The 27246-nt window shown below is 44.1% G+C and overlaps 2 protein-coding genes across 4 annotated transcripts in view; one reads left to right on the forward strand and one right to left on the reverse strand.

Annotated features, from left to right (window-relative positions):
• Window positions 1–8203, reverse strand: part of MBOAT1 (membrane bound O-acyltransferase domain containing 1) — a 38113-nt gene extending 29910 nt beyond the window's left edge. For both annotated transcript variants that reach the window (XM_048508367.1, XM_048508366.1), the window contains exon 1: window positions 7956–8203. In XM_048508367.1, the coding sequence (XP_048364324.1) occupies window positions 7956–8048 (93 nt within the window). In that variant the 5' untranslated portion in view covers window positions 8049–8203. The remainder of the gene's footprint in view (window positions 1–7955) is intronic.
• Window positions 8204–20780: 12577 nt separating this feature from the next.
• Window positions 20781–27246, forward strand: part of E2F3 (E2F transcription factor 3) — a 35832-nt gene continuing 29366 nt past the window's right edge. The window contains exon 1 of one of the 2 annotated variants that reach the window (XM_048508436.1): window positions 20781–21410. In XM_048508436.1, the coding sequence (XP_048364393.1) occupies window positions 21096–21410 (315 nt within the window). In that variant the 5' untranslated portion in view covers window positions 20781–21095. Of the gene's footprint in view, window positions 21411–22023; window positions 22162–27246 lie in introns of those variants that run through there. The other variant, XM_048508437.1, reaches the window with a different exon arrangement.

Consider the following 27246-nt stretch of genomic DNA (forward strand, 5'->3'; position numbering starts at 1 on the left):
GGAAACACCACTTAGAACAAAAAGGCAGCACAGCTGGGATGTGGGCTTAGTACAGCTGTTGGGAAGCCAGCCCCCACTCCCTGCCACCAGTGGGGGATGGCAGCACTCTGGTATGCCAACAAGTTGCCATCCTTACTATTTCATATTTATGAAACTCCCTAGAACCTGGATGGACAAAAAGGAGACCACAGTATACAATTTCTGGGAAACCAAGTGACTGTTTCTGTGATTAAAGAATACTGGACTAGACAGCCCTGGATCTACTGAAGGAGTATATACTCCTTCAAGGAAGTCTGAAAAAGTATCATTCATATTCTTGAACAAAAGTACATTCCCAGAATCCCAAACATGAATCAAATTAGTCCTCCTGCTTTAAAATGTGCTGGCAGATCACAGGGACTCCATTTTTTAAAAAAAGAATAATAATGCTAGACAGATACCCACCCTTCTCTTAGAATTTCATCTGCAGGACAGCTTGCAATTTTCATGCTTTGACATTAATCTTTCTAACAGGATTCCTGTTACACAATAGTGCCCAAATGCACTATTCTTTAAAAGTATATGCTGCCCCTCATCTACAGGTTCCTGTGATCAAACATTATCAACTTTTTAAAATATAAAAAACCCAAACAGCCAGAAAAATCGCTAAAGCAAGAAGGAAAAAAAACCCTATAATCATATATCCAAATAACACAACAAATCAACCAGATGCCTATTTAAATAGTGCCTGAAAATCAGATTAGACTCCAGATAGATAAGAACCGCAAACCCCATGGTCAAGAAAAGAAACGATGTGATTTCTTTTCACAACAAATGACTGAGGTAACTCACTAAGTGAATGCCTTCTTTCAAGAGCGTGTGAGAAGGCAACACCTTTAGGCAAACATTGTTAAGATGCCATGTTTGCATTCTGTTCCAATTACGTTGATAAAGGCATGGTCTATTTCAACTGTGCCTACTACACACTAGGGTGGAGGTGCCCAGCCTCAACCAAGTATATACTCCTTCACGGAAGCCTGAAAAAACTGACATTTGACACACTCTGGAACATTCCAAAGGACAAGCGTTTGTCCTTCAAAAACAGGTTAAAAGCTTGACCCAACAGTCCTGCGACAGAGGTGATTAAATCTTACAACTGTTTTGAGGCAGTGTGGGCGGTAGGAGATTGACAGGGAATGATACAAGCCACTAAAATGTTTGCTTCATTTCCTTTGGACTCTTCCAAAACTACATATGAAACATCAGTGGTTACAATTTCAAATTGTTTTGCATATCTTCCAGAAACTTAACCTTGGCATGCTTTTCCACTCCTGATTTTTGTTTTGTTCTGCTACAATAAACTAATATGGCTATCCCAGTGGATTTTTCATTTCCACTACCCTAAAAACTAACAGAAATTCTCCATGTATATTACTTTCTTTTTGTAAACAGAACCAAACAGGAATTATATACAGTACCTTAGGATCCTAGAAAGCAAAGCAGCATTGGGGGCAGCAGCAACGTAGCGGTTAAGAGCAAGTGCATTCTAATCTGGAGGAACCGGGTTTGATTCCCCGCTCTGTCACTTGAGTTGTGGAGGCTTATCTGGGGAATTCAGATTAGCATGTGCACTCCAACACACGCCAGCTGGGTGACCTTAAACAAGTCACAGTTCTTCTGAGCTCTCTCAGCCCCACCTATCTCACAGGGTGTTTGTTGTGAGTGGGGAAGGGAAAGGAGTTTGTCAGCCCCTTTAAGTCTCCTTACAGGAGAGAAAGGGGGGAATATACATCCAACTCTTCTTAATCATATTCCTGGCTCTTGGTAGCTGGTTTCTCTCTCTCTTCCTTTCTGGTAACAAGTTCAAGGACAGAACTTACCAGCTGAGTTGGTTCCCTATGGAGAAGAAAGCCTTACACCATTTTGTAATATTTGCTTTACTTACCAACTCTACAAATAACCAAAGTTGGGGGCAAAGAAGAACTCCCAATGAACAGAAGGTCCACTACGTCATATGAATCAATCAGCCTTTAATGCAGCCCAAGACCAGCACATAGTTTCGTAGCTGCACTAAAACATAAAATATGTAATCCCTCCAGATTAAAATACTCCAACATAGTGATTTTTAAATGTAATTACAGTAACAAAATATTGCTACTAAACCACATCCCAACACTGGCTATCCAAAAACAGCACTTCCCCCATATCAGATGCTCCGAAAAGATCCTGCACCCCCCAAAGGGTTCTAGCAACTCACAGTAATATCTTTCTGTATTACAAACTCAGTGCTGGTGTTTCTTAGAGGTTTCTGCTTCTTTCCACAGCTGGAAAGGATTAGAGCTACCTGACCTCTGATGGACCCATCAGGGAATCACCTTCCAACAATTATCCCCCATGAGGAGGTACCCACAGCTGTTAGGGAATGTTAAATATTTTTCACCAAGTGCTCTGCATCCCATCCCCCTTAGGTCAACTCCATTCACGCTGATCAAACCAACAGCAATACATACACAGCAAGACAGAGGGAGGGAGAGGCACAGGAGGAGCGGGGAAATGGCTCTTCTTCTGGAATTTGCTTCATATTGCTCCATTTTAACCAGACTGCCCAGAGAGATGCTTGCTTTACTCTGCTTTAACCAAGGAGAATTAGAAACATAACAAAGAACAGGAAGATAAAATCTTTAAAGATTTACTCAATAGACTCTCATCACATACGTAAAGAAAAAGAGGCTTAAAGGACAACAATTTAAAATATCGTGGATAAAGTTTCCGTTGTGTCTTAGGAAAAGCCATTTTCTGTATGCCTTCTCTGCAAGCACACTGTTTAGAGAAACTAGTGGCTAGCTCGAAAGACAGCTTGTAACAACACATGCTAGTTGTTGCAAACACTATAGTGAGTAGAACAGAGTAAGATTTTATTGTTTATAGCCACAGGCTTTAATAGAGTAATATTTTATTGTTTATGGCCATAGACCATACTGTAGAAGCAAACTGTACCACATAGGCTCTTTGCTGATGTCCTGCTCTGAATTTTGACATAGTGTAGATCTCTGATTAGAATAAAATAAACATAGTGATTACTGAGTTTCTTCCGATAATCTCTGTCAAGCATTTGATCTTGAAGATCAAAGTAAGAGCGCATATCCAAGTTCATTCATCACAGATTTCTTACTTCATAGATTCAAAGTATGGTGGGTTCTTTTAAAAATTAAACACATTGGTTGACCACTGGGATTCCAGTTGAACTTAAGATCAGGTAAATCAACCTATCCTTGATCAAGGTTAGCATGTCCTCGTTTACTCTGCTTCCCCAGTCTACTACCACAGATGTTTTCCTCTCTGTTTATCTTGCAGTATAATCTGAATAGTGTTAGCATAACCCATTTCTTCAATTGGTACAGGAAATACCACAAACTTCCTCATTGCTGAGGAAGTGTAGAAAATAGCAGCAGGTGTGTGCGAAGGCTGCTCAGCTAGAAATAATACAAAAAGTCAGTTATCTTATAATACAAGCACTATTCTTTTTTTTTTGCACTAACTTTTCCCCACAAAAATGTATCTTATATCCAAGAGATAAAATCACTTGATTAGTGGAGGAATATACATTCAAAGCTCCTGCCAAAAAATCGGAGTAATTAGACACATTTGTGGTCATGGTTATATTGACTGTAATAGTGCAAGATTTGGTCCCATATCTGCAACAGCTAAATTACTTGTATGGGACTTACATAACATGGCTGTTGATTTTGAGGGGACACAGTATCAGTAAGGCAGCCTGTGCGTATAAATTGCTTCTTAAAACACTCCCTGAATAATCAGTCCCTAGAATTAATCATTGCATGGTCTTGTGGGCAAACATGCCACAAACCAAGTCTAGCCATAGGTGATGAAATACTGACTGAGGCTACTTCTGCACATGCAGAATAATGCACTTTCAATGCACTTTCACAACTGTTTGAAAGTGGATTTTGCTATTCCGCACCGTAAAATCCAGCTTCAAAGTGCATTGAAAGTGGATTGAAAGTGCATTATTCTGCATGTGCGGAAGGGGCCACAAGCAGAAGCACACATGTGCCTCCTAATGCTCAGAAAGAGTTCTCAGTCAACCCCTGTGTTCTGGTGCTGTCTTTAGCTAGGTGCAAACAGTAGTATCCCTGAAGAGTAGAAGGCAGAAATTCTGATCATATGCCATAACTAAGCCCACACATGTTCCAGTTGCTGTCTATAAAGGATTGGGTCTAGATTTTGAGGACACTGTGCAAGATGCTCCCCAAAGGAACATCCCACTGAGTATGCCACCTCTCCTTTTTCCAAGTGGGTGTCCACCAATACACACATGTATCCTCCGATTGGAACAAAAAGGTGACAATTCTTTCATGGTCCTTTAATCCCTATTACAAGGGCCTTTGGGGCAGTCTTCTAGTTCCTGTGGGAGGGGCATCAAGAATGTCAACAGAGCATGGTGCTGTCAAGCAACTTTTGCCTAACAGGGCCAGCAGGGGTTGAAGCAGTGAGAGAAAACTACGCTCTGCCATCTCCTCAAACATTCTCCCCACCTGATTGCTACCACATTTGTGGTTGGGAATCAGCCACAGGAAGGCAGTGAGGGTTAATTACCTTGTTGTATAGCAACCATGCACCACTGCCTCTAGGCACGACTCCCAGCAGAAAATGGGAAACTGCATTACAGACCTCTGAGACACTACAGGGGCCTTTTGAGGAAATCTCTCCCATTTCTGAAGGTGTGCAAATTGGCCACCCACCTCGTCTTAGCAATGGGCCACCTGGCTGGATGTAAATTTCATAAACGCTCAAGCATACTGAACCTTGACACTGGTTTTATTTCTAGGAGTACCCTCTCCGTCAGTGTCTCAGGTAGCTTGCCCAACCTGAGGCAATACAATTGAGCTGATAGCCATGCACATTCATTTGGGAATAAGCCATCTTGAACACAGTGGTGCTTACATTAACTGTTAGCAAAGTTACAAGAGTGTAGAAAGGGAGGTGTAGAGTTTTGCTCTATTTATGTAGCGTCACATTTTTGTCTTCACTTGGAACCAGCACAAATATTTATAGCAGTACAAGGTAAAGGAAAGACCTTGGGCACTATGTCAACAGCAATCGTCTCTACAATTCTGCATATGGTGTACTTGGGAACAAATCTGACTGAATCAGGAGATGTGACAAGCCTTTTTTCTTCTACTGCGAAGATGCATGCAGCATCCTTTCAGGATCTAGGCCTGTCTTGAACTATCAACTCCCTCAGTTTTCAGGTGTTCTACAGGTAGTGAGTGCACAGGAGCAGCAGAGGCGTACCTGGGTTTGTGGGGGAGTGTGTGGAGGCCTTGGACTTAATGGCACCCTTTTGGAGGACTTTTTTTTTCCGGCAGTGGGGAAGGTTTGGGGGTTTTCTTCTCTCCCTGAAGGCAGCAGGGCAGCACTGCAGTAGCATTGTCCACGGCTGCCCAAGGCTCTGGATTGAGCTGTGAATTGTACAAGATCTGCTCATTATCATAGACGGGACTAACAATCGAGCCCTCTCTTCTCTCCTGGATATAGAGCTCCACCAGGCAGAACTATCTTTCACTCTGTTATTTTCCCTGAGCCAGAGCTAAGCACGCACTGCTCTCTCCCTGAGGTAGAATTCAGCCATGCTCTTCTGTATCCCCTCCAATATCTCACCTCATTCTTGAAGGTGACTGGATGTGAAGCAGCACTCCCAAGGGCTCACCTGAGTGGCTGATTTCCTCTCCAGAGGCAGGAAAACCCTCATCTGTCACAGGAGGATTTAATGCTATGTAAATATACATAGAATTAGATGCCAAGGTTAATAACCTGTCTGGTGAGCATATTTATGAATGTACTGTTTCAAACCCAAATTACCAAAAATAAATCACAACTCTACAATAATATACAGAATTGATTAATTTTTAACGTGTTACATTTTGGGGGTAACCCTTTGGAAAATCAAGAACGATCATCTAATTTTTGGCAATGTTCCAAATGAGGTTGAATATTGGGTGGCATTCACTTTCTGAGAGCACACTGGTCAAGGCCCATTGTTCGAACTTGAATCACAGTGCCTCAAGTCACATATCGCTTGCTTGAGAGTAAGAATCAGAACCAGTTCTCCACTGAGATCCATGAAACCATTTGAGGGTAAAGAACAATTTATGAATGACAACCTCAAAAGACCCAGTAAATACATGTCATAGGATTGCCTGCAACTGTGATTCAAAGAATACTTAGGATTGGGCCACACTGAAACCGGTGGGATCAGCTTCAGACAAAGAATGTCTCATTAGAATCATAGAGTTGGAAGAGACCACAAGGGCCATCAAGTCCAACCCCCTGCCGTGCATGAACACACAATCAAAGCACTCCCGACATATGACATACAGCCTGTTTGAAAACCTCTAGAGAAGGAGACTCCACCACTCTCCGAGGCAGTGAATTCCACTGTCGAACAGCCTGGACAGTCAGAAAGTTATTCCTAATGTTTAGGTGGAATCTTTTTTCCTGCCCCTTGAATCCATTACTCTGTGTCCTAGTCTCTGAGGCAGCAGAAAACAAGCTTGCTCCCTCTTCGACATGGCATCCCTTCAAATATTTAATGTTATGTTTTGAATTATGCTATATACACACTCCACTCAAAGTGCAGAGATGACAATCTTGCCATGCCTGTGTACAGCATGTTCTGCCTTTGGAGATGTCACTGAGTACTACCAACATGAAGGATAGAGTAGAGGTTTGATTTGTTCAAGGTATCAGAACTCATATATAAGGTTACACAAATTTCCATCAATTCCCTGGAAAAAGATGCCAGTAGTCAGGTACTGATGAGTACTATCCCCAAAAAGGCCTGGGGTAGAAGGGTACTATATTATCATGTGTTAGAATCAGCTTGCTCAGAGCTTAAGTTTTCAGTTCAAAATTGGTCACAGAGGTGAAAATAAAGGGGAGGAAGTCTAGGTATGCTTTACGCTTATATACACCCAGGTTTAGTATCAGTTTAGTTGCTATAGGAAACCCCAAACCAACACATACTCCTAAGGCAGGAAACAGCCTTCTGCACTTTGTTCTTTAATGTTCACAAGTCAAACAACACACTATTGTTCCCTTAGACTTGGAGATCACACATTTCACTTGCCGCCTTACCAAATATTCTGGGACTGTTAGCTAACTGTTAGGGAAACAGGTCCCTGACAGTCAAAACTGCAATCTCGTTTTCACCATCACACTCCTAAACAGGGCGATTACTATGCATGTTTACCTGGAAGTAAGCTATACTGACCTCAGGAGGATTTATTTCTGAGTAGACCGGCCCTAGCTAGACATGCTTCTGAAGTGCTTCTTTTTGAAAAACACCACCACCACGTGACTCTCAGTGAAAAGACTGAACTAAAGTCACTTCTCTGAGAAGAATACCCTCTTCCGTATAAACCACCCACAAACGCAGTCTTGATAGTTCATGTTTTTATTGGATTACTGTATCACTTATTGTTTTATATGTACATTTTATGGATGTTGTGAGCCTCCCTGAGCCTGAAAGAGGAGGGGCGACATATTAAATGTAATAAATAAGAATACCACAGCCAATCCCCCAAATATATGAATGTCCCTTTTCCACCAGAGGAAGGCAGAGAGCACAACTGGTCGCCTGGACTTCAGTAAATGGAAAGTGTGTCTGTTGGGGTGGGGATTGGTACATACATCAACTAAAGGAAAAGAACAACCCAATGAACCAATATAACCATTAATGTCTTATATTTATAAAGCCATGAAATACCCCACTTATTGTAACTTACTCAACATAAATGATCACCATTACATTCAATATCTCATGCAATGTATAATTAATTGCACTGTCTCTTTTTTTTCAAACATTGCTGCGCTATCCCGGCTGCGCCTCCAGAGCTGGGCGCGCCGCTTGCCTGGAGCGCCTTTTTCGCCTTCCTCGGCCGCTTGAAGCTCACCTGATCCAGCGGGACGCCCAGCCGCCGGCTCAGCGGGTGCAGCAGAGTGGAGCCCGTGGTGCTATAGTGGGGCGTGCTGGTCGCGCCTGCCATCCTGCATCCCGGCCGGGTTGAGCCTCCGCGGCGAAGACGCGCGCACACCTCCCCGCGCCCGGGCACGTGCGCGCAGGCCAATGCGGCCGCTCCCCGAAGGAGGCTCTGCCTCTCGGCCGGGCGCGGATTGGCCGCGGGAGCCTCTTGTTTTCCCCTTCCTCATTCGCCGGGTGAAGCGAGCGGCTTTTCCCCCCGAAGGAGGCCGGCTGGAGCGTGGGCGCCGCCGGGCGGGGCTCGGACTTCTGGGCAAGCGTTTTGGAGGACGGAGGAGCGTGCGCTCGAGTTGGCCGCGTTCCCGGGGCGCGCCTTGGAGGGGCTGGTTGGCTGCCAGCGGCGGGGAGTTGTTTGCGTGGTGCGAAGCGAAGAGAAATGCCCGCTTCCCTCCGTAGACGCAAACCACCTCGGGGCTGCTTAGACTCTAGCGCTCTGCACATGCTCTGAGACCACGGTCCTTTTTTTCACCCTTGCTTTGCGCAGCAGGCTGGATAGGGTCGTTGGTAAGAGCCTTGGCTTGGAAGGTTTCTTTCGGCCGTAGGACGGAGAAAAAAATTACCCCTGAGCGTGTTTGCCATCGCTACTCCTCCGATGCGCTTGCTTACAGATGTATGTGTATGTATATTCCAATAAATAAATATCATTTTTGTATGAAACCAAACACCTATTATTCCATTGCTTTCTTGCCTTGAAGATGCACAGCATTTTAACTTACGTGACTCAAAGATGCAAAATAATGTTTACTGTTGTTTACTTATAACTGTATTTATACTACAAAAAGTTTTCTTCTATATTTTTAATTGTGGGCTTTGATCATATCCTCAAAATTAATCTGATGTTTATCAAATCTGCTTCAATACTTAGCAAAGATTGGGGGGGGGGGAGAGACTCTATGAGACCCTCTTTACTTGAGGCTTTATTTTGCTTAATGGTAAATCCAGGGCTGCATTTGGGTCAGGGTGCCTTGTTAGCCTCCCCGAGGACAATGATGCTGTTTGATGTCATCTTCTGCTAACTTTTCACCTCAGGATGAGGTGTCATAAGCCTGTAACAAACTAATGGCCCCATCCAAAGGGGAGAGGGCAAATCTGCCTGTGAGAGCAGTGCGTGGCTGCTTTGGCAGATTTGCCTTCCCCAGGGCACTTACCCTGGCAGAGGGGTGAAACTGCCAGTGTGCAGCCGCTGCCGCCCTCCTGCTCCTCTGCATGCAGCCTGCTGGGTGACCTTGGGCTAGTCGCAGTTCTCTCAGAACTCTCTCAGCCTCACCTACCTCACAGGGTGACTGTTATGGGGGGGGGGGTGGAAGGTGATTGTAAGCTGCTTTGAGACTTCTTTCAGGAGACAAGTGGGTACAAAACCCCGCTTTTCTTCCACTTTGATGTATATTGATATGACTATCAGATCTGTCAAAGTATAAATAAGTTAACACAAGAACACAAGAAATTAAGGTGATGTAACATTCCACTAGTACTAGTCCAACACTATCTAAAATCTGGCCACACTGTCAAACAACTATGCTGTGGGGAGCTTACAGCAGGATCTTCTGTAACTGTGAACAAGTTTACAGAAAAGAGAAGTGTTCTGGATTCACCATTTACAAGGGCTGGCACCTCAAGGTCTGAAAGAATCAGCAGATAAGATGTGCTGCATATGACTGGGCTTGTGGTTTTTAGATTAGCCGTGTAATTTTTTCCATTTTCTTTCCCTCCCCCTCCCTTTCTTTGTCAGATGTACCACATGGGAGGAATTGCATCATTCTTTCATATGATACAATAGCTGACCTAATTCAAAGGTTATTGCCAATATGTTTTATCACAGATTGATGTTGCACACATGGGAACACTGGTAATCATATACCAGGTATGTTTGAATTGGCGACCTAATTTTTTGTTGTTGTGGGAAGAGTCTTAGGTATCTCAAACTAGTATGTAGCTCTTGGATGTATTTTTGTTATTAGAGTTCAGTGAGAGCCAATTTCAGTGGGGAAAGATGCATGGTTTATGTGAATAAGCAACATCAGGCCACACAAGATTTAAGGTATATAAGATCTTATATGTAATGATTTGTTCAAAAATGTTCAATATTGGTTATATTGTGTTATCTATTTTTTTCTCCCTCTTCTGAAAGTTGTATTTCTAAATGTGTGTTTTTTAATAATGTATTCCTGTATTTATGACCTCCAAGAAAGGCAGAATAAGCTGAAGCGCACAGGGTCACATACTGGTCATTTATGAAGATAGATATTTATTATTACGGCCTTTTGGCCAGCCAATAGTTTAAAATCAGAGTACATGTGAATACATAGCACTCCACTTATACAAAAATATAATATAAATTAAAATCCATTATAAAATCTATTAATAAATAATATTAGCTTCCTCATCACACAGTGCGGCTCTTTGTTTTAATAAGGAACTACGCTTGTTGTGTACCAATATACAAAATTTAGCTACCTTCTGTGAAATGGCAGAAACACGATCTTCTAATAATATTCTTACAGAATTCGTATCTGAGTTATCTATGAATGGATATACATGACAAGTTAACAATGGTTGGATCAACAGCTTCCTTTCACCTTCATGTAGCTTGCAATGCAGTAAGATATGTGACATTGAGTCTACTTCCCCTGAGCCGCACACACAGGTTCTCCTGTGCCTTGGAATATTTTGGAATCGTCCCATCAGATTAGCTGATGGGAAGGCATCGAAGCGAGCCCTAGAAAAAGCCCATCGGCTTCTTGCTGATGTTATTACAGATAGATAAGGTGCAGCTGAAATACCTATCCATGATTTTAGTGGTTTATATAGAACGTCATTTATGAAGATTGTATCATTGGCAGTGTCTGAGAAATTATAGTGGAGCTTAAAACCTTGAAATCTAAGGCAGCATTCCACTACAAAGTGAATGGGGGAGGGGCTGGGCCATGCAGTTCTTCCTTGTTCACATTGCTCAGCTAAATACACACTTTGCAGTTCACAAGGTCAGAGGTTATTCCCTCCATCTACATAGAAATGGCATAGAAATGTTTTAAATACAGCAGCAGTCCTAAACATACTTACCTGGACATGTCTGAAATTGTTTCTGAGCAAACAAATGTTAATCTGTAACAGTAGTATTTGCACATAGGGCAGTGCCCTGCTTGTAGAGTACTGCCAAAACCTGGCTTGTCTCGCCCCCCAAAACTTGATATGTCCTCTCATTAGTAGCTAAATTCCTGGATAGATCTATAGCATTGCCTTTCCATTATTGGGGGAAAGTATGCAAGGCAGCATTTTGTAGCCACAGAGGGTGCTCTTTCTGTAGACTATATATGAACAGATTGAAGTATATAACCAAGTAGCAAGGAAGTTGTACATTTGGATAACTTTCTGTCCTGGTATGAACTGGTTTGAATCCCAGGTTTCTAAACAGAGCAAGGAAACTGGAATTACTGTAGGGAGTGGCTGCCTTTTATGAGTGTGTCCTGAGCTCATTTATTTTGTCATTTTACTTATTCTCTACTAAACATTTTTTGAGAGAAATGCAATATGCAGACCTTACAAATGGAGAGTGCTTCTTATGGTACGTTCTTCATCTGCATTTTGAAAACGCAAGCAAGAAAAAATAATGTTGGAAGCAGTGGCCAGTTGTTCTGAGTCAGCTTGGTAGCTTTTTCGGGAACAGCAGCCTAAACATCCAACCTGATTAAGGCAAAAACATCCTATGTCGCTTGCAGATGACATCACAGGATGTGTCAATTCCAACCCAGCTTTATAAATGTCCTGTGGTGGCTGAAAAATTGAGAAGGTGGCAGCCCCTGTGCACATGTCTGAGCTGTCCTCCTTGTGCCTTCTGCCTGCTCCTTGCAAAGAAGATGGTCTAGATATGAGCACAGCTGCTGTCTCCTTATGAAGAACTGAAGAAGGGGGCAGGTTATTGGGTCTGCTGGCATCGCTTTGAGAGGTGCAGCCAGTCCTGAGACCATAGGCGTCCAATCCTTGCTGTATAGAAATGAGAGAGAACAGCTATTGTAATCCACTGGTTCCTTTTAAACAACTGTAGGAATTCACAGAGTTGCTGAAATGACCACTAAGAATCATTCAAGAGTTGGTAATTGACCACATTTACAAAGAGTTCTTGATCTTCAACTGGCACAACAACATACTTTTCAGGTCACAGTGCTCCTCTCCCCCTCAATAAAAATTACAAAGAGATTAGACATAAACAATGTTCCATGCAGTCATTTACAGAAGTGAAAAGACAAGGAGGCAACAGCAAAAATATTATCATCCTTCATGTGTTACATAACTAATAGCAATGAGTGGTGACTTTGTGTAGATCAAAAAAATCTGTAACTTCAGTTGGCTGGCCAGAGTGTTTGTTAGGTTTGCTAAAAATATGAAGAAAAATATTGATGAACAAGTAAACAGTGGATGGAAAAACATGGGGGAAAAGACTGAGGACATTTTGTATTGCCTAGCAACCCTCGGTACTGTTTGAGAAGGGAGGATAAGTGGACAGTCAGCTGTGTAGAGGGAATTTTGGGCAGGTGGTTGGAGGGAGATCCCAGCAATTGGGTTAGTGGTTGTGTGTGTGTGTGGGGGGGGGGGGGGGAATAGACAATTGGTAAGTAATGGAAGAGAAGAAAATGGGAAATTTGGCAGGTGACAGAGTGGGGCAGAAGACAGACAAGTGGGCATGAGAAAGAACTAGCACGTGTAGGAAAGAAGAAAAGGCCAGTGAGGGAGATTTCCCTTCCCTTATGAATCCTCCTGAGTCCCTTATTCATGTTCTCTTATGTATTGTATCGGTCTGTCAAACAAGACACATATTTTATAACTAGCGGGGCCTGGCCACGCGTTGCTGTGGCTTATTGTGGTGAAATGGGAAAGGAACAGTAGGAGCAAATCAATTGCAGAGGCCAGCAGTACGTGCTCATGGAAACGCGCAGGCTGATACTGTGTGATGTCATTGATGTGTGTGACCGCATTCCTGGGGGGGGGGAGGAGAATGGAAAGGAACCCCTCCCACACATCTCGGCTGGCTGGTCATGATCCTTTACCTGGGAGTAAGTTGGGGTGGTGGCAATGGGTGTCGCTTCTGTGTAAACCCTCTGAGGGGCGCCACTCAGCCATTCAAAGTATGTCATGGTTGCTTTACTGAGCTTAATCCTGAGTAACGTGTGCCTCGGAGGCAACCTGGTTTTCTGAACTGTAACCTCAGTATTCAGGGAATCTAGGCTGGCTGGGCCCTCCCTCCCCACCCTTGCATGCCACCCCTCACTCTTTCCCCTCCCTCACTTCTGTTCCCTTGCATGGCACCCCCACTATCTCCCTCCCCTTTCCCTTTGCTATAGTGGGTGGGTCATATCCAGATGCTGGGGCCCCTCCCTCCCCTCCCTTGCATACCACCCCTCACTCTCTCCCCTCCCTAACTCTCTTCCCTTGCATGCCTTCCCCTCCGTCCCTTCCCTCTCCCACCCTCTCTTCCCTTGCATGCCACCCCTCCCCCTCCTGTTACCGCCAGGAAAATAGGAAAAATATTTTCCTAAGCCTGCCACCGAACTACACTGGCTAAGGATCAGAGCAAAGAGACCAGTGTTGTCCAAAAGCCTCCACAAGTCCTGGAAAGAACGTGTATATACAAAATGTGCTGATATTTCACATGGTTTCCTTCTTGCCTTTGTCCTTTTTAAGGTTTAATGTAAGCCCCTCAGTGTTGGATTTATTTGCCAAATGTCTAGGATTATACTTTAGCTAGGTTCTCCAGTTGATGTAAGGTTTTGTTCCTGTTAATTTAGGATACTCTTGCTTATATGCTTATATGGGCTTGTACTGTATTGGAGGTTCTTTAAGATTTCCTCTAATGTTTAAGTTTAGAAATGTTATTTTAGATATCTGTATCTGTTGGAAAAAGCAGCAGCTTGTAACAGCTGATATTAAGGCCCAAGGAAGTTAGTTCTGGATGGTTTGGACCAACTTGCAGAGTAATCCCACCTTCACCAACAAAAGGGCCTTTTGACTAACAAAGGATGGATTCAGGGTGTGGACTGACTGTTGGAAGATGTCACCCTGTTTTGCTATTGGACTGTTTGAAATTTTACTCTTAGGATCCAGAAGTTCATTGGACTGTTCACATTCTTGCTTTCAGGATCCAAGAATTCATTGGATCATTTAAACTTGTCTCTGTCTAACACTTCCAAGGAACCACCTCAGGCAAGAAGGTGCAACCTTTTCTTCTGGGATTTGATCTCATCAGCATGTGCAAAAGGATTGTTTTCTCCCTTTGGTGTTCTATGATATTTTCTTTGTATTAGATGGAAGGAGACCGCCCCCTTCCTGGGTTTTGCACTATGGGGGTGGGACTGCCCTACACCCCCTTTCTGGGTTACTGGGGAAATGTATAAAAGGGGCTGATGCACAGCCATGTGCGGGGTCCTTTTTGCTGAGCTGTGCCAAGAAATCACTTGCCAATAAAGAACCTCCCTGCTTTTGAAGAATCTCCGGTCTCCTGTACCTTTCCTCCTTGCCTTGCTGTCACAAGCTGAAATCACTCCTAGAAATCACTTTATGTTACCAGGGCAGCAGTAACACTCCCTCCCTTCCATCTCCCTCTGCTAGGGTGGGTGGGTCATATCCAGATGCTGGGCCCGTTCCCACCCCTCCCTTGCATGCCACCCCTCACTCTCTGTCCCTTCCCTCACTTCTCTTCCCTTGCATGCCTCCCCCTCCATCCCTTCCCTCTCCCTCAGCTGAATGTGTATGAGAGTAGGTGTGTTGTGTGGTAGTAGTGGGTGAGGCACAGAGAGTGAAAGGTACCTGCGTGTGGGGGGGGGAACCCCACCTGGCGTCTCACACGGCAACGGGTATATGTGTTTCACATCCACTCAAGTTATTGCCTATGTACTGTTTTCACTGCTCATATCTGGCCATCTGAGCGAACATTCTAAGCTGCACGAACATTCTAAGAGTGACAGTTACACACAGGCAGCTTCATGGCCTGGTGTGCCAGGAAAAAGATGTTTTACCTGGCTCAGGTGTGTTGTCTGACAGAGGGAGGTACGTAAGAACACAGTCGGGGGAACGAGTAAGTGTCTGTGAAATTTTCAGAGCGTTTGGGCCAGCAGGTGCGGGGTTATTCTCGAAGCAACAAACGCATGGTTCCATTTATGTGTGTGTGTGTGTATAAGATTGTATTTTTATTATCCTTTAAATTATTTTTAAAGAAGGCTCTAAACAAAATTCCAGTATTTATTGATGTTTTTGCATGAGTCTTTCTGCAAAAATTTATCATCCAGTTAATAAAAGCTATAGAATGGCCAGGAGGGAGCTGACATCAGCTCCTTCCCCAGCCATGCCCCTGGCTTGCTCCCACTACACCTGCAGCAGGGGCAGGGCCACTGGGATCCTTGTACCATATTTTGTGCCACATTTCTGTGTTGGGGGCTGCAGCGGCTGCATGCTGCTGGATTCTCCCCTCCGCCAGGGCAAGTGCCCCGGGGAGGGCAAATCTGCTGTCGCAGCCAGCAGATTGCAGCCACAAACAGATTCGCTCCCCCTCCTTTGAATGGGGCTCTAACAGTATCTCCTTTTTTGAGAGGCTTACTACTGGATCAGGGGAATGCTGTGGGTAGAGTTTATCTCTATTTGAATAAAGCTTTTGATAAGGTTCCACATAATATTCTCGTTGACAAATTGGTAAAATGTGGTTTGATTCTATTACTTTGGTGGATCTGTGGATCTGTAAACGCTTGACAGATCACACCCAAAGAATGTGTGTTAATGGTTCCTCATCATCTTGGAAAGGACTAATGTGGACTTTCTCAGGGATCTGTCCTGGAACAGAGTCAGAAGACAGGATGATCTTGACATACTGGAAAACTGGGCCAAAACTATATAGCGTCCAGATCCCATGAAGTGATGGGATTGCTTTTCTCTGCTCTGATTAGACTTCACCTAGAGTGTTGTGTGCAATTGTGGGCACCACAATTTAAGAAGCATATAGACAAGCTGGAACATGTTCAGAGAATCTATCCATGAAAGGCATTATTCTGTAATTGTAGTACTATGGAATTATGTCGTCTGATTTAATTGTCTTCTGTCTCTTCTAATCCACTTTAAGTACCGTCAAGAAAGGTGGGCTTTTAAATGAATTAAATTAAATAAAAATAATATTCACATTGTAACTAATCAATAGAGTTTCTGTTTGTCTAAAGCTACTTCCCATCAAATCCTGTCCTGGGAGCATGCCGTTGGGGTAGAATAAATTCCCTATTCATTTCTGTCCTTTTTTGCTTTCTTGGAAGTCTCTATTTTTAAGCATTATGTGAGGTTCTGCTGTTTCTTTTTCCCTTTTCTCCTTATTCTTGGGACAGGAGCATTGTTTGCTGGTAGATGTCTTGCTTCTTTAAACTTGGAAGGCTCACTCAAAGTTCTTTGTTAATGTTGTGTTGATAATAGGTGAATTTTTTTTTAAAAAAGCTTACTATGGTCAATAAAAATTACAGAACAGGAGGACTTTCTAAATACTAGAAATAAAAGTATTTCTAAAGAGGATACTTTAGAAATTGGATAACCATAAATATAAATAGTATATGCCATTAAAGGTATTGTATTTGTATTTGTAAATATAAATAGAAGCTAAAGGAAAATATAGTTTATATGTCTCAATATTGCTGTTTTGTTAATAAAATGATAATAATGTAAAACAAATAATACTGAAGTGACCCAGCATAATAATAATAATTATTACTGTATTATTTTGCCAAGCTTATGGAGATTTTTCAAATATAGTACTTTTTGCATGTAGGAAAAGATGAGGGTATGCAACTATGCAAATATACCTAAAGTGTGGTGCTGGGGGATTTTTCTCTGCCCCATAGCTGCTGACCTGTGATCTTATTCCCCATGCCATTTAATATTTATATGAAGCCACTGGGAGAGATCATCAGGAGGTGTGGGCTTCAATGTCTTCAATATGATACTGAGCTCTACCATTCGTTCCCACCTAATTCCAAGGATGTTGTTGATGTTCTATGCTGAACTTTTATTATGCGAAATGTAATATTACATATATGTTCAGCAATTTATATTCAATCTAATTATTTCCAAAATAAAATTTCTTATACTACCTTCCTACAAATCCAAAATAAATTTCCTTATATTTTTCTGTAAATATTCAAAATGGTTGTGTGAAATTTTTGAAGATGCTTTTAGTACTGAAGTCACTTGTTGATCTTAACAAGTCACTGGCTCACTCTTGGATCTTGCAAGCTTCCTCAAAAGTCAGGTGCATAAATATCAATAGGATATCAGAGGATCTCCCACATCTCCTCCGAGTTCAAGCAGAGTCCTCTAAATGTTTCACAATGCTCAGTTGATAACAGAGAGATAATGCAATTTCTGTTGTGACATCAAGAATGGGTTAACCATCTCCAGGAAGGGAGATGGAAGGGCAAGACAAACCACAAGATATTTTAGTGCCTGAGTCATAACATCAACATGCTTCTCCCTCTAGTGGTAAAAATAAAATGATTACACCTCTGGACATCTCTTGCCTTGAAAACTCTACAGGGTCAACATAAAGCAGCTGTGACTTGTCGGCACTTTCTACCACTACTGATAGTTAATTAGTTTATGTCAGTTACAAATACAGCAATATCAGCCCCCACTCTAAAACATAGTAGGAGGTTCTACAATGTCCCAAGACATTTATTTAAGGCATTAAAAACATTTATACCCCTCCCTTCCTTGTGATAATGTAAATTAATGGTCTGATTAGGACGGGGAATGTTCCCATAGTACTGAATGTTGAGAAAAATTAAGAGCCAGTTAAAAGACATCAGAAAAGCAGGATGAAAGAGGAAATGGCTTCTCAATAACTTAAAGATTCCTGGATGGAAAGTTTCCCGTTGTCTTTTTTTCCGCCATAATTCCTTGGGATTCCCCAGCTCATAAATTTTTTGATAGCCTATTGAATGGTTTCCTAAATCCTGGTGTCTGAAGCAGCTGCCTTCATAATGGCAGAGCTAGCCCTGAATGAGGAATAGGCCAGGAGCCTGGAGGAACAGGGGACAAGCTATGGAAAGATCCCTACATGCTGGCAGCAGGCATCAGACTGGCCCCTTCCGCACATGCGGAATAATCCACTTTCACTCCACTTCCACAACTGTTTGCAAGTGGATTTTGCTCTTCTGCACAGTAAAACCCGGCTGCAAAGTGCATTGAAAGTGGATTGGAAGTGCATTATTCTGCATGTGCGGAGGGAGAGACCACTTCTGGCTATTGTGACAGAGAGGACAATGTAAATCCTACACTGCAGCTGGATCAGGGTAGTAGGTGGGAAGTCAATCTGAGTTTGGACTATTTAAAATATCTGTTAAAAATGGAATAACACCACCTCAAATGTGCAAGCTTGGGTTTTGTTTTAACTAATAATCCTCTGTTCAGCTGGTTTGCTAGATATCAGTACAGTATTGTTTTCTTTTCCTGATACAAAACAATGGAATACAGCAGAGGTCCCACATGTAGCTCGCGAGCTACTGTAGCTCGCTGCCCGCTGGTGAGTAGCTGATGCAGTCCTAGAAGGCAAGGCAAAGGTTGCAAATGGCTCTCTCTAAGCCTTAAAACAAAAAATATTTTATTTCATACACTTTTTTCCCTGTGCTACTTAGGTTATTAGTATTGTATTGTTTGATATCACAGCTGCCAGTCCTTTAGCTGGTTGTTGGTCTTTCATACAATCTGAGCCTCACCCAGAGGCCTGGAAAGTTGTAATGTATCGGCATAGTATTTGTGCGGATCCCAGCAGGGTTGCCTTCTGAATCTGACCTATGTTGATTTGGTTTCATTGATTCATTTGACCTTTATTGGCATAAGATGTTGATTTTGTTGATCTGGTTATGTTTCAAGTGCTGCCCTGGTGTTTTGGAGGTTATTATTATTACTATTATTATTAACTAAATTTAGTAGGCTGCCCCTCCTTTTAGGACTTGGGGTGGCATACAACAAACATATGTATATTTCAAATAACAGCAATATGCACTATTAAAATCTCCAGGAAAAATTCAACAATTCAGGTGGATTCCTTGTCAATTGTACTAAACAGTAAAAACCTACCACATTATGGGAACTAATCTGATAACAAATAGTTGAAGATAGATGGTGAACGGAGGAGGTCTAAATGGTAACCCTAGCTGCCTCAACCTTATTGTTTCATTTCTGATATTCTTAAGCCATGCTTTGTTTCTAAGATGGAACAATAACTGGTAATGTGTGGGGTTGTTTTCCGAGAAGCAGTTTGGAATATTTTTCATTACTCAGAATTGGCTCTCAATAAAGAAAAGTTTAGCAACCCTTGGTATATAGGCACAATGTTTTTTCTCTGCATGAAGTGGCTATGAAAAAGTGGATGAGGTGAATAGTCTGTACTACAACAGTTCTCTTGGATGCAAGAGAAGAAACTGACATCTAGCAGAAACAAGAATATCAAGAGGTGTGTACAAACAACGCTCACTCATAAAGTTAGCCCAAGTAAAAATTCAGTTTTAAATGCTGATTAAACCCATTTATAACAACAGTTGTAACCAATGCCCTTGCTTTGTGCTAAGCAAATCATGCTTAATCATGACAGGATACTTATTTTGTAAAATATTATAAGTATCTTGCAGAGATGTTGCTGAGCTGGACTTTGTCTGGAAATCTGACAATTTCAGATTTAAGTTCAGTAGAACCCAGGAATGGCTAGCTCATTGCAGAAAGCAAGTGAAATCAGCTGCCTTAGATTGCAGGAATGTAATTGGATTGTCCTGTACATTGGTATGTAGAGCAGAGATGAAAATGGAATCTGAGTCCAAAGAGTAAAGGTTCTAATCAGAGTGGACACTCCCAAGAGATGTCGAATTGGCAAAACAAGATAAATAGCATACCTACACTTCTGAAAAGGGACCATTGTTTCCTGCAATCAACCAGATCTGATAGTGTCAAATTTGCATTTGAATTCCAGCTCAGCAAAGTCACTGAAGTCCTTCCCACTGATTCCTTCCCACCTTTTTGCTGATGTAAGACTGAAATCTGCTGCAGGATATGCAGTGTGAAATGCTGACGGTTTCTGACTGGCCTTTTGCAATATTATTGTTATGTTTACTAAATTCTCTTGCCAGAGACTAGTCCAATTTGGTCAAGGAGAATGGCGGAAGGGCATTGACGGCACACACAGGATCACGTGAATCAGTCTGCAGATAAAGGCAAACGCTTGATGTAGTCAGGTTTTGTGAAAATGTCCCTAAAGGAAACTACTTTCCTGGAGTCTTATGAAGCTTTTCCCGGAGGCTTCCCCCGCCCCCCTTATGTGCATTCTGAGATTTGTTCCAGCAGATCAGTTTACATAAGCTGCCGCCTTCGCTGTAGACACCCTCCTTTGAACACAGCCGCCAACAGTCCCTAACTTGCAGCTCCAGGAGCGCGCTGACGTCACAAAAACACAATCCTCCAAAGCCGGTCTGGCCAGAATCAGGAATCCCGGCCGCTCAAAAGGGAATCCCCGCCGCACCAGCCAATCAGCAAGCGCTATGCAAAACAGGGTAACCCGGCGCCTCCGTCATCCAATGAGGAGCCCGCCAAGCGCCGAGGTCTCTATGCATTGGCGGGGTTAGAGGAAGAAGTGGACCAACGAGGAAGCCTCATGGCCGAGGGGCTGGGCTATGCAAATTCCATTTGAAAAGCGGGCGGGAAATCCGAGTTTCGCGGGAGGCCCTTGGCGCGTAACCCGTCTGCTTTCCCTTCATTCATTGTCAGCGGCAGCCGCCGCGGCTGCTGCTGCCGCTTCCTGGAGCCATTTTCCAGCTAGCTCTGCGCGGCGGGAGCGGCCGGGCTCCATCCGTTGCATCGGGCCGCTTGGCTGGCTCGGTTCCCTTCGCACGGCCGCCTCCCGGAGCCGGAGCCCCCCCGGAACCCCCAGCTTGGTCCATTTCCAGTCGGGCGCGGGCACTGAGCAGCCAAAGCGCCGGGGAGGCCTAGAGGGGTGCGGCGGCGGAGCAACAGGGGTGGGTGGAGACTCCGCTCCGGGTGCCCGAGGATGCGGAGGGGACTACAGCCGGCCGCCCTGTCGGCAGAGCGGGCCTGCCCTCCCGTAGGCGCGGCAGCGAGCCCCGCCGTGGCAGTCCACCTCCCCGCTCGGGCGTTCATCCAGATCCGCAGTAGTTCCGGGGCAACCGTGCTGGGGCCGCCTTGGCTGCACGCCTGCTTCGCCGGGGCTGCCGGCGGCCTGGCGGAGGACGCCCGGGCCGCTGTGGCGGGCACAGGAGGCCCTTCCTGGAGCTGCACTCCCCACGGCCCCGCTGCAGGCCCCGCGCTGCTGCAGCCCGATGGAGACAGCGGAGGTCGACCCTCGGTAATGCTTCTGGCCAGGCGAGGGGCTCTGTGTACCTCCCCGGTTTTTGGCGTGGGGGTGGGGGTGGTCGTGGTCTCAACGAGGTTTCCACGTGGGACTCCCTCTGTCACAAACTTTTCCCGACTCTCCGCTGGGAGCTTTAGCTGCACCCATGGGGGGTGGGGACAGGGAATTGCACTGCAGGAACCCCCCCCCCCCATTTTATTAGCAATATCGGGGCGCAGTTTCCTCGCCCTCTTTGGAACAAAAGCGGAGCGGGGGGAGGTACCAGAGGCCGGCGCTGCAAGCAACGTGCTGGGCTGAGACCTCCATGAATTCAGAGCTAGCAGGAGGGGCGTCTAGATGACTCCGGGGGCACCCGGACTGCCCCCCTGCCCGGATCGGGGCGGGCTCCGGAGCGAGGCGGCCTGGCCGCGGGGTGAAGGGGAGGCTCTGCGCCTCTCCCTGCGCGTCCCGCCGGTCTCTTTTCCTCGCTTCCCCCCCGGGCTCGGCGGTGACGTTTCGCACACGTGCGCCCAGGCCGCGGCTGTGACTGGGAGCCGAGGGAAGGAGGGGGGGCGCCGAGCCGAGTGGGGGGAGGGGGGCGCACCAGTGGCTTCCTCTGGCCTGGGCAGCCGCGAGGGGCGACGCAGGGGCACGGGGCTGCCTGCCTCCCTTTGGGTGCATGTCTGGATCCGGCGCTCCCACACGCGGCCCTGCCTGCTTTTCCACTCTGGGGGCACGGCTAGGCATGGAAATGCCCCTGCAGCAGGTAGGGGTTTTTTGGTGGGGGGGTCAATGGGAAGGGGCTGTGAAAGTAGTAAGTGGAGTAGTGGGCATGCCTTCCTGGCTACCCCCTCCCCCCACAAAGACTTCCAAAAGCTGGCTTCTGGAGGCAGGGTTTCAAGTTGGGGGAGGGGTAAGATTTTTAATTTTTGAAATAAAGTGTCCTGGCTCTGTTCCGTCCCCCCTTTATCCCTCCCCTAAAACCACCATGGGAGTTAAACTTCTTTCCTTTCACATAATTTCTCATTGACTTTTCTGAGTTTGGGCCTCCCTGCCTGTCAATGGAGAGGACTCTGTGGAAGTTGTGTTGCTCAAGGAACTGCTTCAGGTCCTTGTTGTCTATGTGTTTGTATTTGTCCCCCACCTTATCTCTCACCTAAAACCTATAGGAGTTAAACTTCTCGCCCCCCCCCATCTTATCTCTCCCCCAAAACCACTGCTATAGGACTTAAATTTCTCTGCCCCTCCCCCCAATCTTATCCCTCACCTAAAACTACTATGGGAGTTAAACTTCTCTGCCCCCATCTTACCCCTTGCCAAAAAATTCCCCTGTAAGAATTAAATCTATCTGCCCCCCATCTTATCCCTCCCCTAAAACCACTCCTATAGGAGTTAAACTTCTCTGCCCCCCATCTTACCCCTTGCCTAAAGCCACTCCTTCTCTGCCCCCCATCTTATCCCTCATCTAAAGCCACTCCTTCTCTGCCCCCCATTTTATCCCTCATCTAAAGCCACTCCTATGGGAGTTGAACTTCTCTCCTGTAAAATAATTTCTTATTGACTTTTCTGAGTTTGGGCCTCCCCACCTGTCCCTGGAGAGGACTCTTGTGTGGCTCAAGTGGCTGTCTCTGTGCAGTTTTATATTTAAAATTAGTTCGTACTCTGGGCGGTGTGTGGGATGAATTTGGGGTTTACAGCAGAAAATGCCCCTCTTCCTCAACTCTTTGTGGTTAAACATCATTTGGTTAACTTTTTTTTACTGATAACGTGAGGGGCAGCTTCTGTGATGGGAGCAGTGTCATGTCGGAAAGCTCTCCCGTGTGCAGCTAAGAATTGTGGGAATGTGGGTTTGGATGTCACAGAATAAATAAGCTTGCTGTGCTTTTCCTTATGAAGCTTTTCCTGGAGGCTTTTTATTCTTATGTGCTTGTTGCAACAAATAATACTTGCCATGGGAGTTTAATTCAACAGTTTAAATGATGTTTGGATAACATAACACAGGGGCTGTGGAGTGGGGATAAGGTGACTTTTCTTCTGGTTTGTCTGGTTGTGTAGGCCTGCTTGGAGATTAGGCACCTGGGTATGACCTGGAAAGCTTGAGCTGAAGTGTTGTAATGTCATATTGGAATCTCTTTGGGCCTTACTCTCAAGGAAAGATTCTGTCAGGAGTAGCCTGTTCTTCAAAAAATACCACTAAGGGGTTGGCTTATGATGAATCTGGTTCTTTTTGTATGAACTAATAAGGGAATTACTTTGGAGCTATTAACAGCTTATTTTTGAGAGTTTGTAGCGTGACCAATTTCTTCTCTTGGTAGTAATGGTCTATGGTCTTGCCTTCCTGTACAATGGAAGGAGGTAGGCCAGACTTCAACTCTGAAGCATACGGGATGAGAGGAGGCACAGACACTTAGTATCTTCGAAGGCTTTCACGGCTGGATTCACGGTTCTGGTGGGTTTTCCCTCTGTGATACACCTCTGAAGATGCCAGCCACAGATGCAGGCAAAATGTTAGGAACAAGATCCACCAGGCCATGGCCACACAGCCCGGAAAATCCACCCAGGACTTAAATTCCTGATGGTGATCCTTGGCTTATGAATCAAGGTCTTTAAAAACAAAACAAGTGATAAATCTGTTTGAGAATTACATATTAGATTTGCAAGAAGAACAAAAAAGGATGCATGTGAATCACAATAAAAGGACCATGGAAGTTCTTTGTGAATCTGTGTACCCTGATCAAACTAAGGAGAGCTGTATACAAAGAGTGGTCATGCAAGATTCCTTGTTGCCGTCTACAAAGGGTGTTCTGTGACAAGTTATATAACATGTTTGAGGTAGTGCAGTAAACGGTTTCTCTTTAAAGTCTTAAGTCTTGATTAAAGAACCAAACATCTCTAATGTTTCAGGCATGTAATTTGGACCTTTTAGTAATATTGATAGTTTCATGTCTGGAAACTGGTCGCACAGTTGCCTTATAAATAGCATGGTTCATGGTTTTCAAGTAGCAAACAAATGCAGGTGTTGCTAAAGGTGGCTGTTGTTTGTAACATGGTGATTATATGTTGGGATTTTTGTATTTGAAGAGCAATCAAATGGGACTTTAAAGAACTGTTTGCCGGATGGAAATAACCTTGTTTCAGTAAATGGATGCAGAGTTGGGCATTATCTCATGGAAGCCACCATTTTTTAAATTTGCAGGAGTCAGGATGTTCAACCCCTCTTGAAGGAAGGGGCACATGGCCAATCCAAAATAAGACATTGTTGTTGGTTAGTTTGGAGTAGTAGTTTTCAGACTTCCTGCATTCAAATACTGTTTCCATTAGCATCTGTGCATTGCAGAATTTCCATGTGAAGTTTGCATCTTGTGTTCTAAGGTGTGTACTTTGTGTGAAGTGTTGGTCTGCTCAGTGTTGTTCCATGTGAGCTACCCCTGTTTCCCCGAAAATAAGACATCCCCTGAAAATAAGACGTAGTAGAAGTTTTGCTGAAGTGCTAAATATAAAGCATCCCCCAAAAGTAAGACGTAGCAAAGTTTTGGTTTGGAAGCATGCCCGTCAAACAGAACACCAGAGCATGCTGTTGCGCGGAAAAATAAGACATCCCCTGAAAATAAGACATAGAGCATCTTTGGGAGCAAAAATTGATATAAGACACTGTCTTATTTTCGGGGAAACAGGGTAAAAGTACACCATGGAACATACTAAACATTTTCTGCACTGCATGTTGCTATGGAAGATTGGTAATCATAGGAAAGCTTGCCTTCTATTATGGAACTTCCAAACGAAGAGGCCGAGTTCCCAATGAACAATTTACGTTAGAAGTAAGTTCCGTTGACATAAGCTTTTTAGTTCTGAGGAAATACTTAAAATGAGGAAATACCTACAGTGGATAATATATTTTTTTCATCTACTGGAAGGATTCCTGCAGCTCTGGAATTCACATGGTTGTGCTAGAGCTGTCAGCTTTGGGAAGCAGTCCTGTTCAGGTGTTCTTACTGCCAAGTACAGATTCTTCAGTTTGCAGCCTCAGTTCACTTGACAGGGTCGAGCTTCAGGCCGGAGAAACTTGTCTACTACATTTTCAGGTTGTCCTCCCTCCCAGGAGTTTAAGGTGGCACGTGTGGCTCTCTTTTCCCATTTTGTATCCTCATAGCAATCCTGGGAGGCAGATCTCATTGAAAGAGTAATTGGACGGAGGTCACTGTGTGGCAAGCTGAACTTCATGGCAGTGTGGAGATCTGAAACTCATTTGACATTAGCCATTGTACCAGTTGACTCTGTGTAGTGTGTGTGATTTGGTATCTGCCGTGTATGTATGGGTGGTATAATATTTTGCCAGTTAGTGTGAAAGATGAAATAAGTGTAAAATGATATTCTTAAGTGTGTTTTTTACATGTCATGGAAAATTTCCAAGTCATGGAAATACCATGTGAATCCATGCACACTGATCCAGCTAAGGAGAGCTGTGTACCAGGGGGGTATCTGACATAGGCACCTGCGTGCTTACCAGCACCTCTTCTGTCACCTGCCAAGTTTTTTTTTAGAAAGTACGCAGGACCAGGTGGGACCTTTGCCCAACCAGGCATCTGATTGGCTACTGAAGATTTGATTGGCTGTGCAGATTTCTTAAACTGTTGCTTTGGTAACAGGTGTCATCACAGCGCAAGGATCTGCATTGTTACTGTCGTTAAACTGTGGCAGTCATTTTGTGGCTGGCTTTGCATCCTATGGCAGCCATTTTGTTGCTGCTCCAACCATGATGTGTCAAGAGTCCAAATGTGCCCACAGGCTCAAAAAAGTTGGGGACTCCTGTATATAGAAGCCGAGTTCTGTTATCATAACACTTGCTCGATCAGGGACTGTTGATATAGCTGCCATCTAATTTATTGAATTTATTTGAATGGATTACATACTTGAATGCTCATTTTTGTCTCCACTATGTAATAGGTTATTGTGTGCATAGATACTTTTAAAAAGTTTAACTAGCACTGGATTAGGGTGAGCAGTTATTGTAATCCTGCAATTATTCCAAATTTTAAAATCTAGGTTTCTGGACAGAGGCACAGCATGTGTTCCTGCAAATTAAACTACTTACAATAGTGCTAACAGAACAGGGTCTCCTGCAGTTTGAAGACTGCTGTGCAATCTGGGGAAGTCAGCTTCAAATTCTCCTATTAGGTGTCATCCTGGCCCATAATTCTGTGATAGTCCGCAAAACATTCATAACATGTCTTTGCATGTATAGTGATAGTAATTAAGACATATCAACAGCTTAAAAGGGTGCCGGGGGAAATCCTGAGCCAGCTGCATACAGGCCTTTGCTAAATTAAAAGCCAAGAGAAACAGGATTTTTTTCCCCCTGATCTACTACAAGGTTCCTTCATCGTGTAGAGTTTTGCTTGGTGGTATAATGGTTAAGAGCAGGTGTGGTTTGATTCCCCATTCCTCCACCTGAGTGGCAGAGACTTATTTGGTGAACGAGGTGTGTTTCCACACTCCTGCATTCCTGCTGAGTGACCTTGGACTAGTCACGGTTCTCTCAGAACTCTCTCAGCCCCACCTACCTCACAAGGTGTCTGTTGTGGGGAGAGGAAGGGAAACGAGCTTGTAAGTCACCTTGAGTCTCCTTAAAAGAGAGAAAGATGGGGTATAAATCCAAACTCTTCTTCTTCTAAACTTTGTAGAGGGTATAGACACTTGTCAAAATTCTTTCCAATTGATTAATGTTCAGCAGTATCAACATGTACTAATTAAGAATTAATTAATCAAAGGACAACTCAGTCTAACAATCAGTAATTTAAAAGGATCTTGAGTAACAAGAATCTCGAGTCTGATGGCAGAGGTTAATGGTTTT

Source organism: Sphaerodactylus townsendi, linkage group LG09 (assembly GCF_021028975.2).
Source record: "Sphaerodactylus townsendi isolate TG3544 linkage group LG09, MPM_Stown_v2.3, whole genome shotgun sequence".
NCBI classification, from domain to species: domain Eukaryota; kingdom Metazoa; phylum Chordata; class Lepidosauria; order Squamata; family Sphaerodactylidae; genus Sphaerodactylus; species Sphaerodactylus townsendi.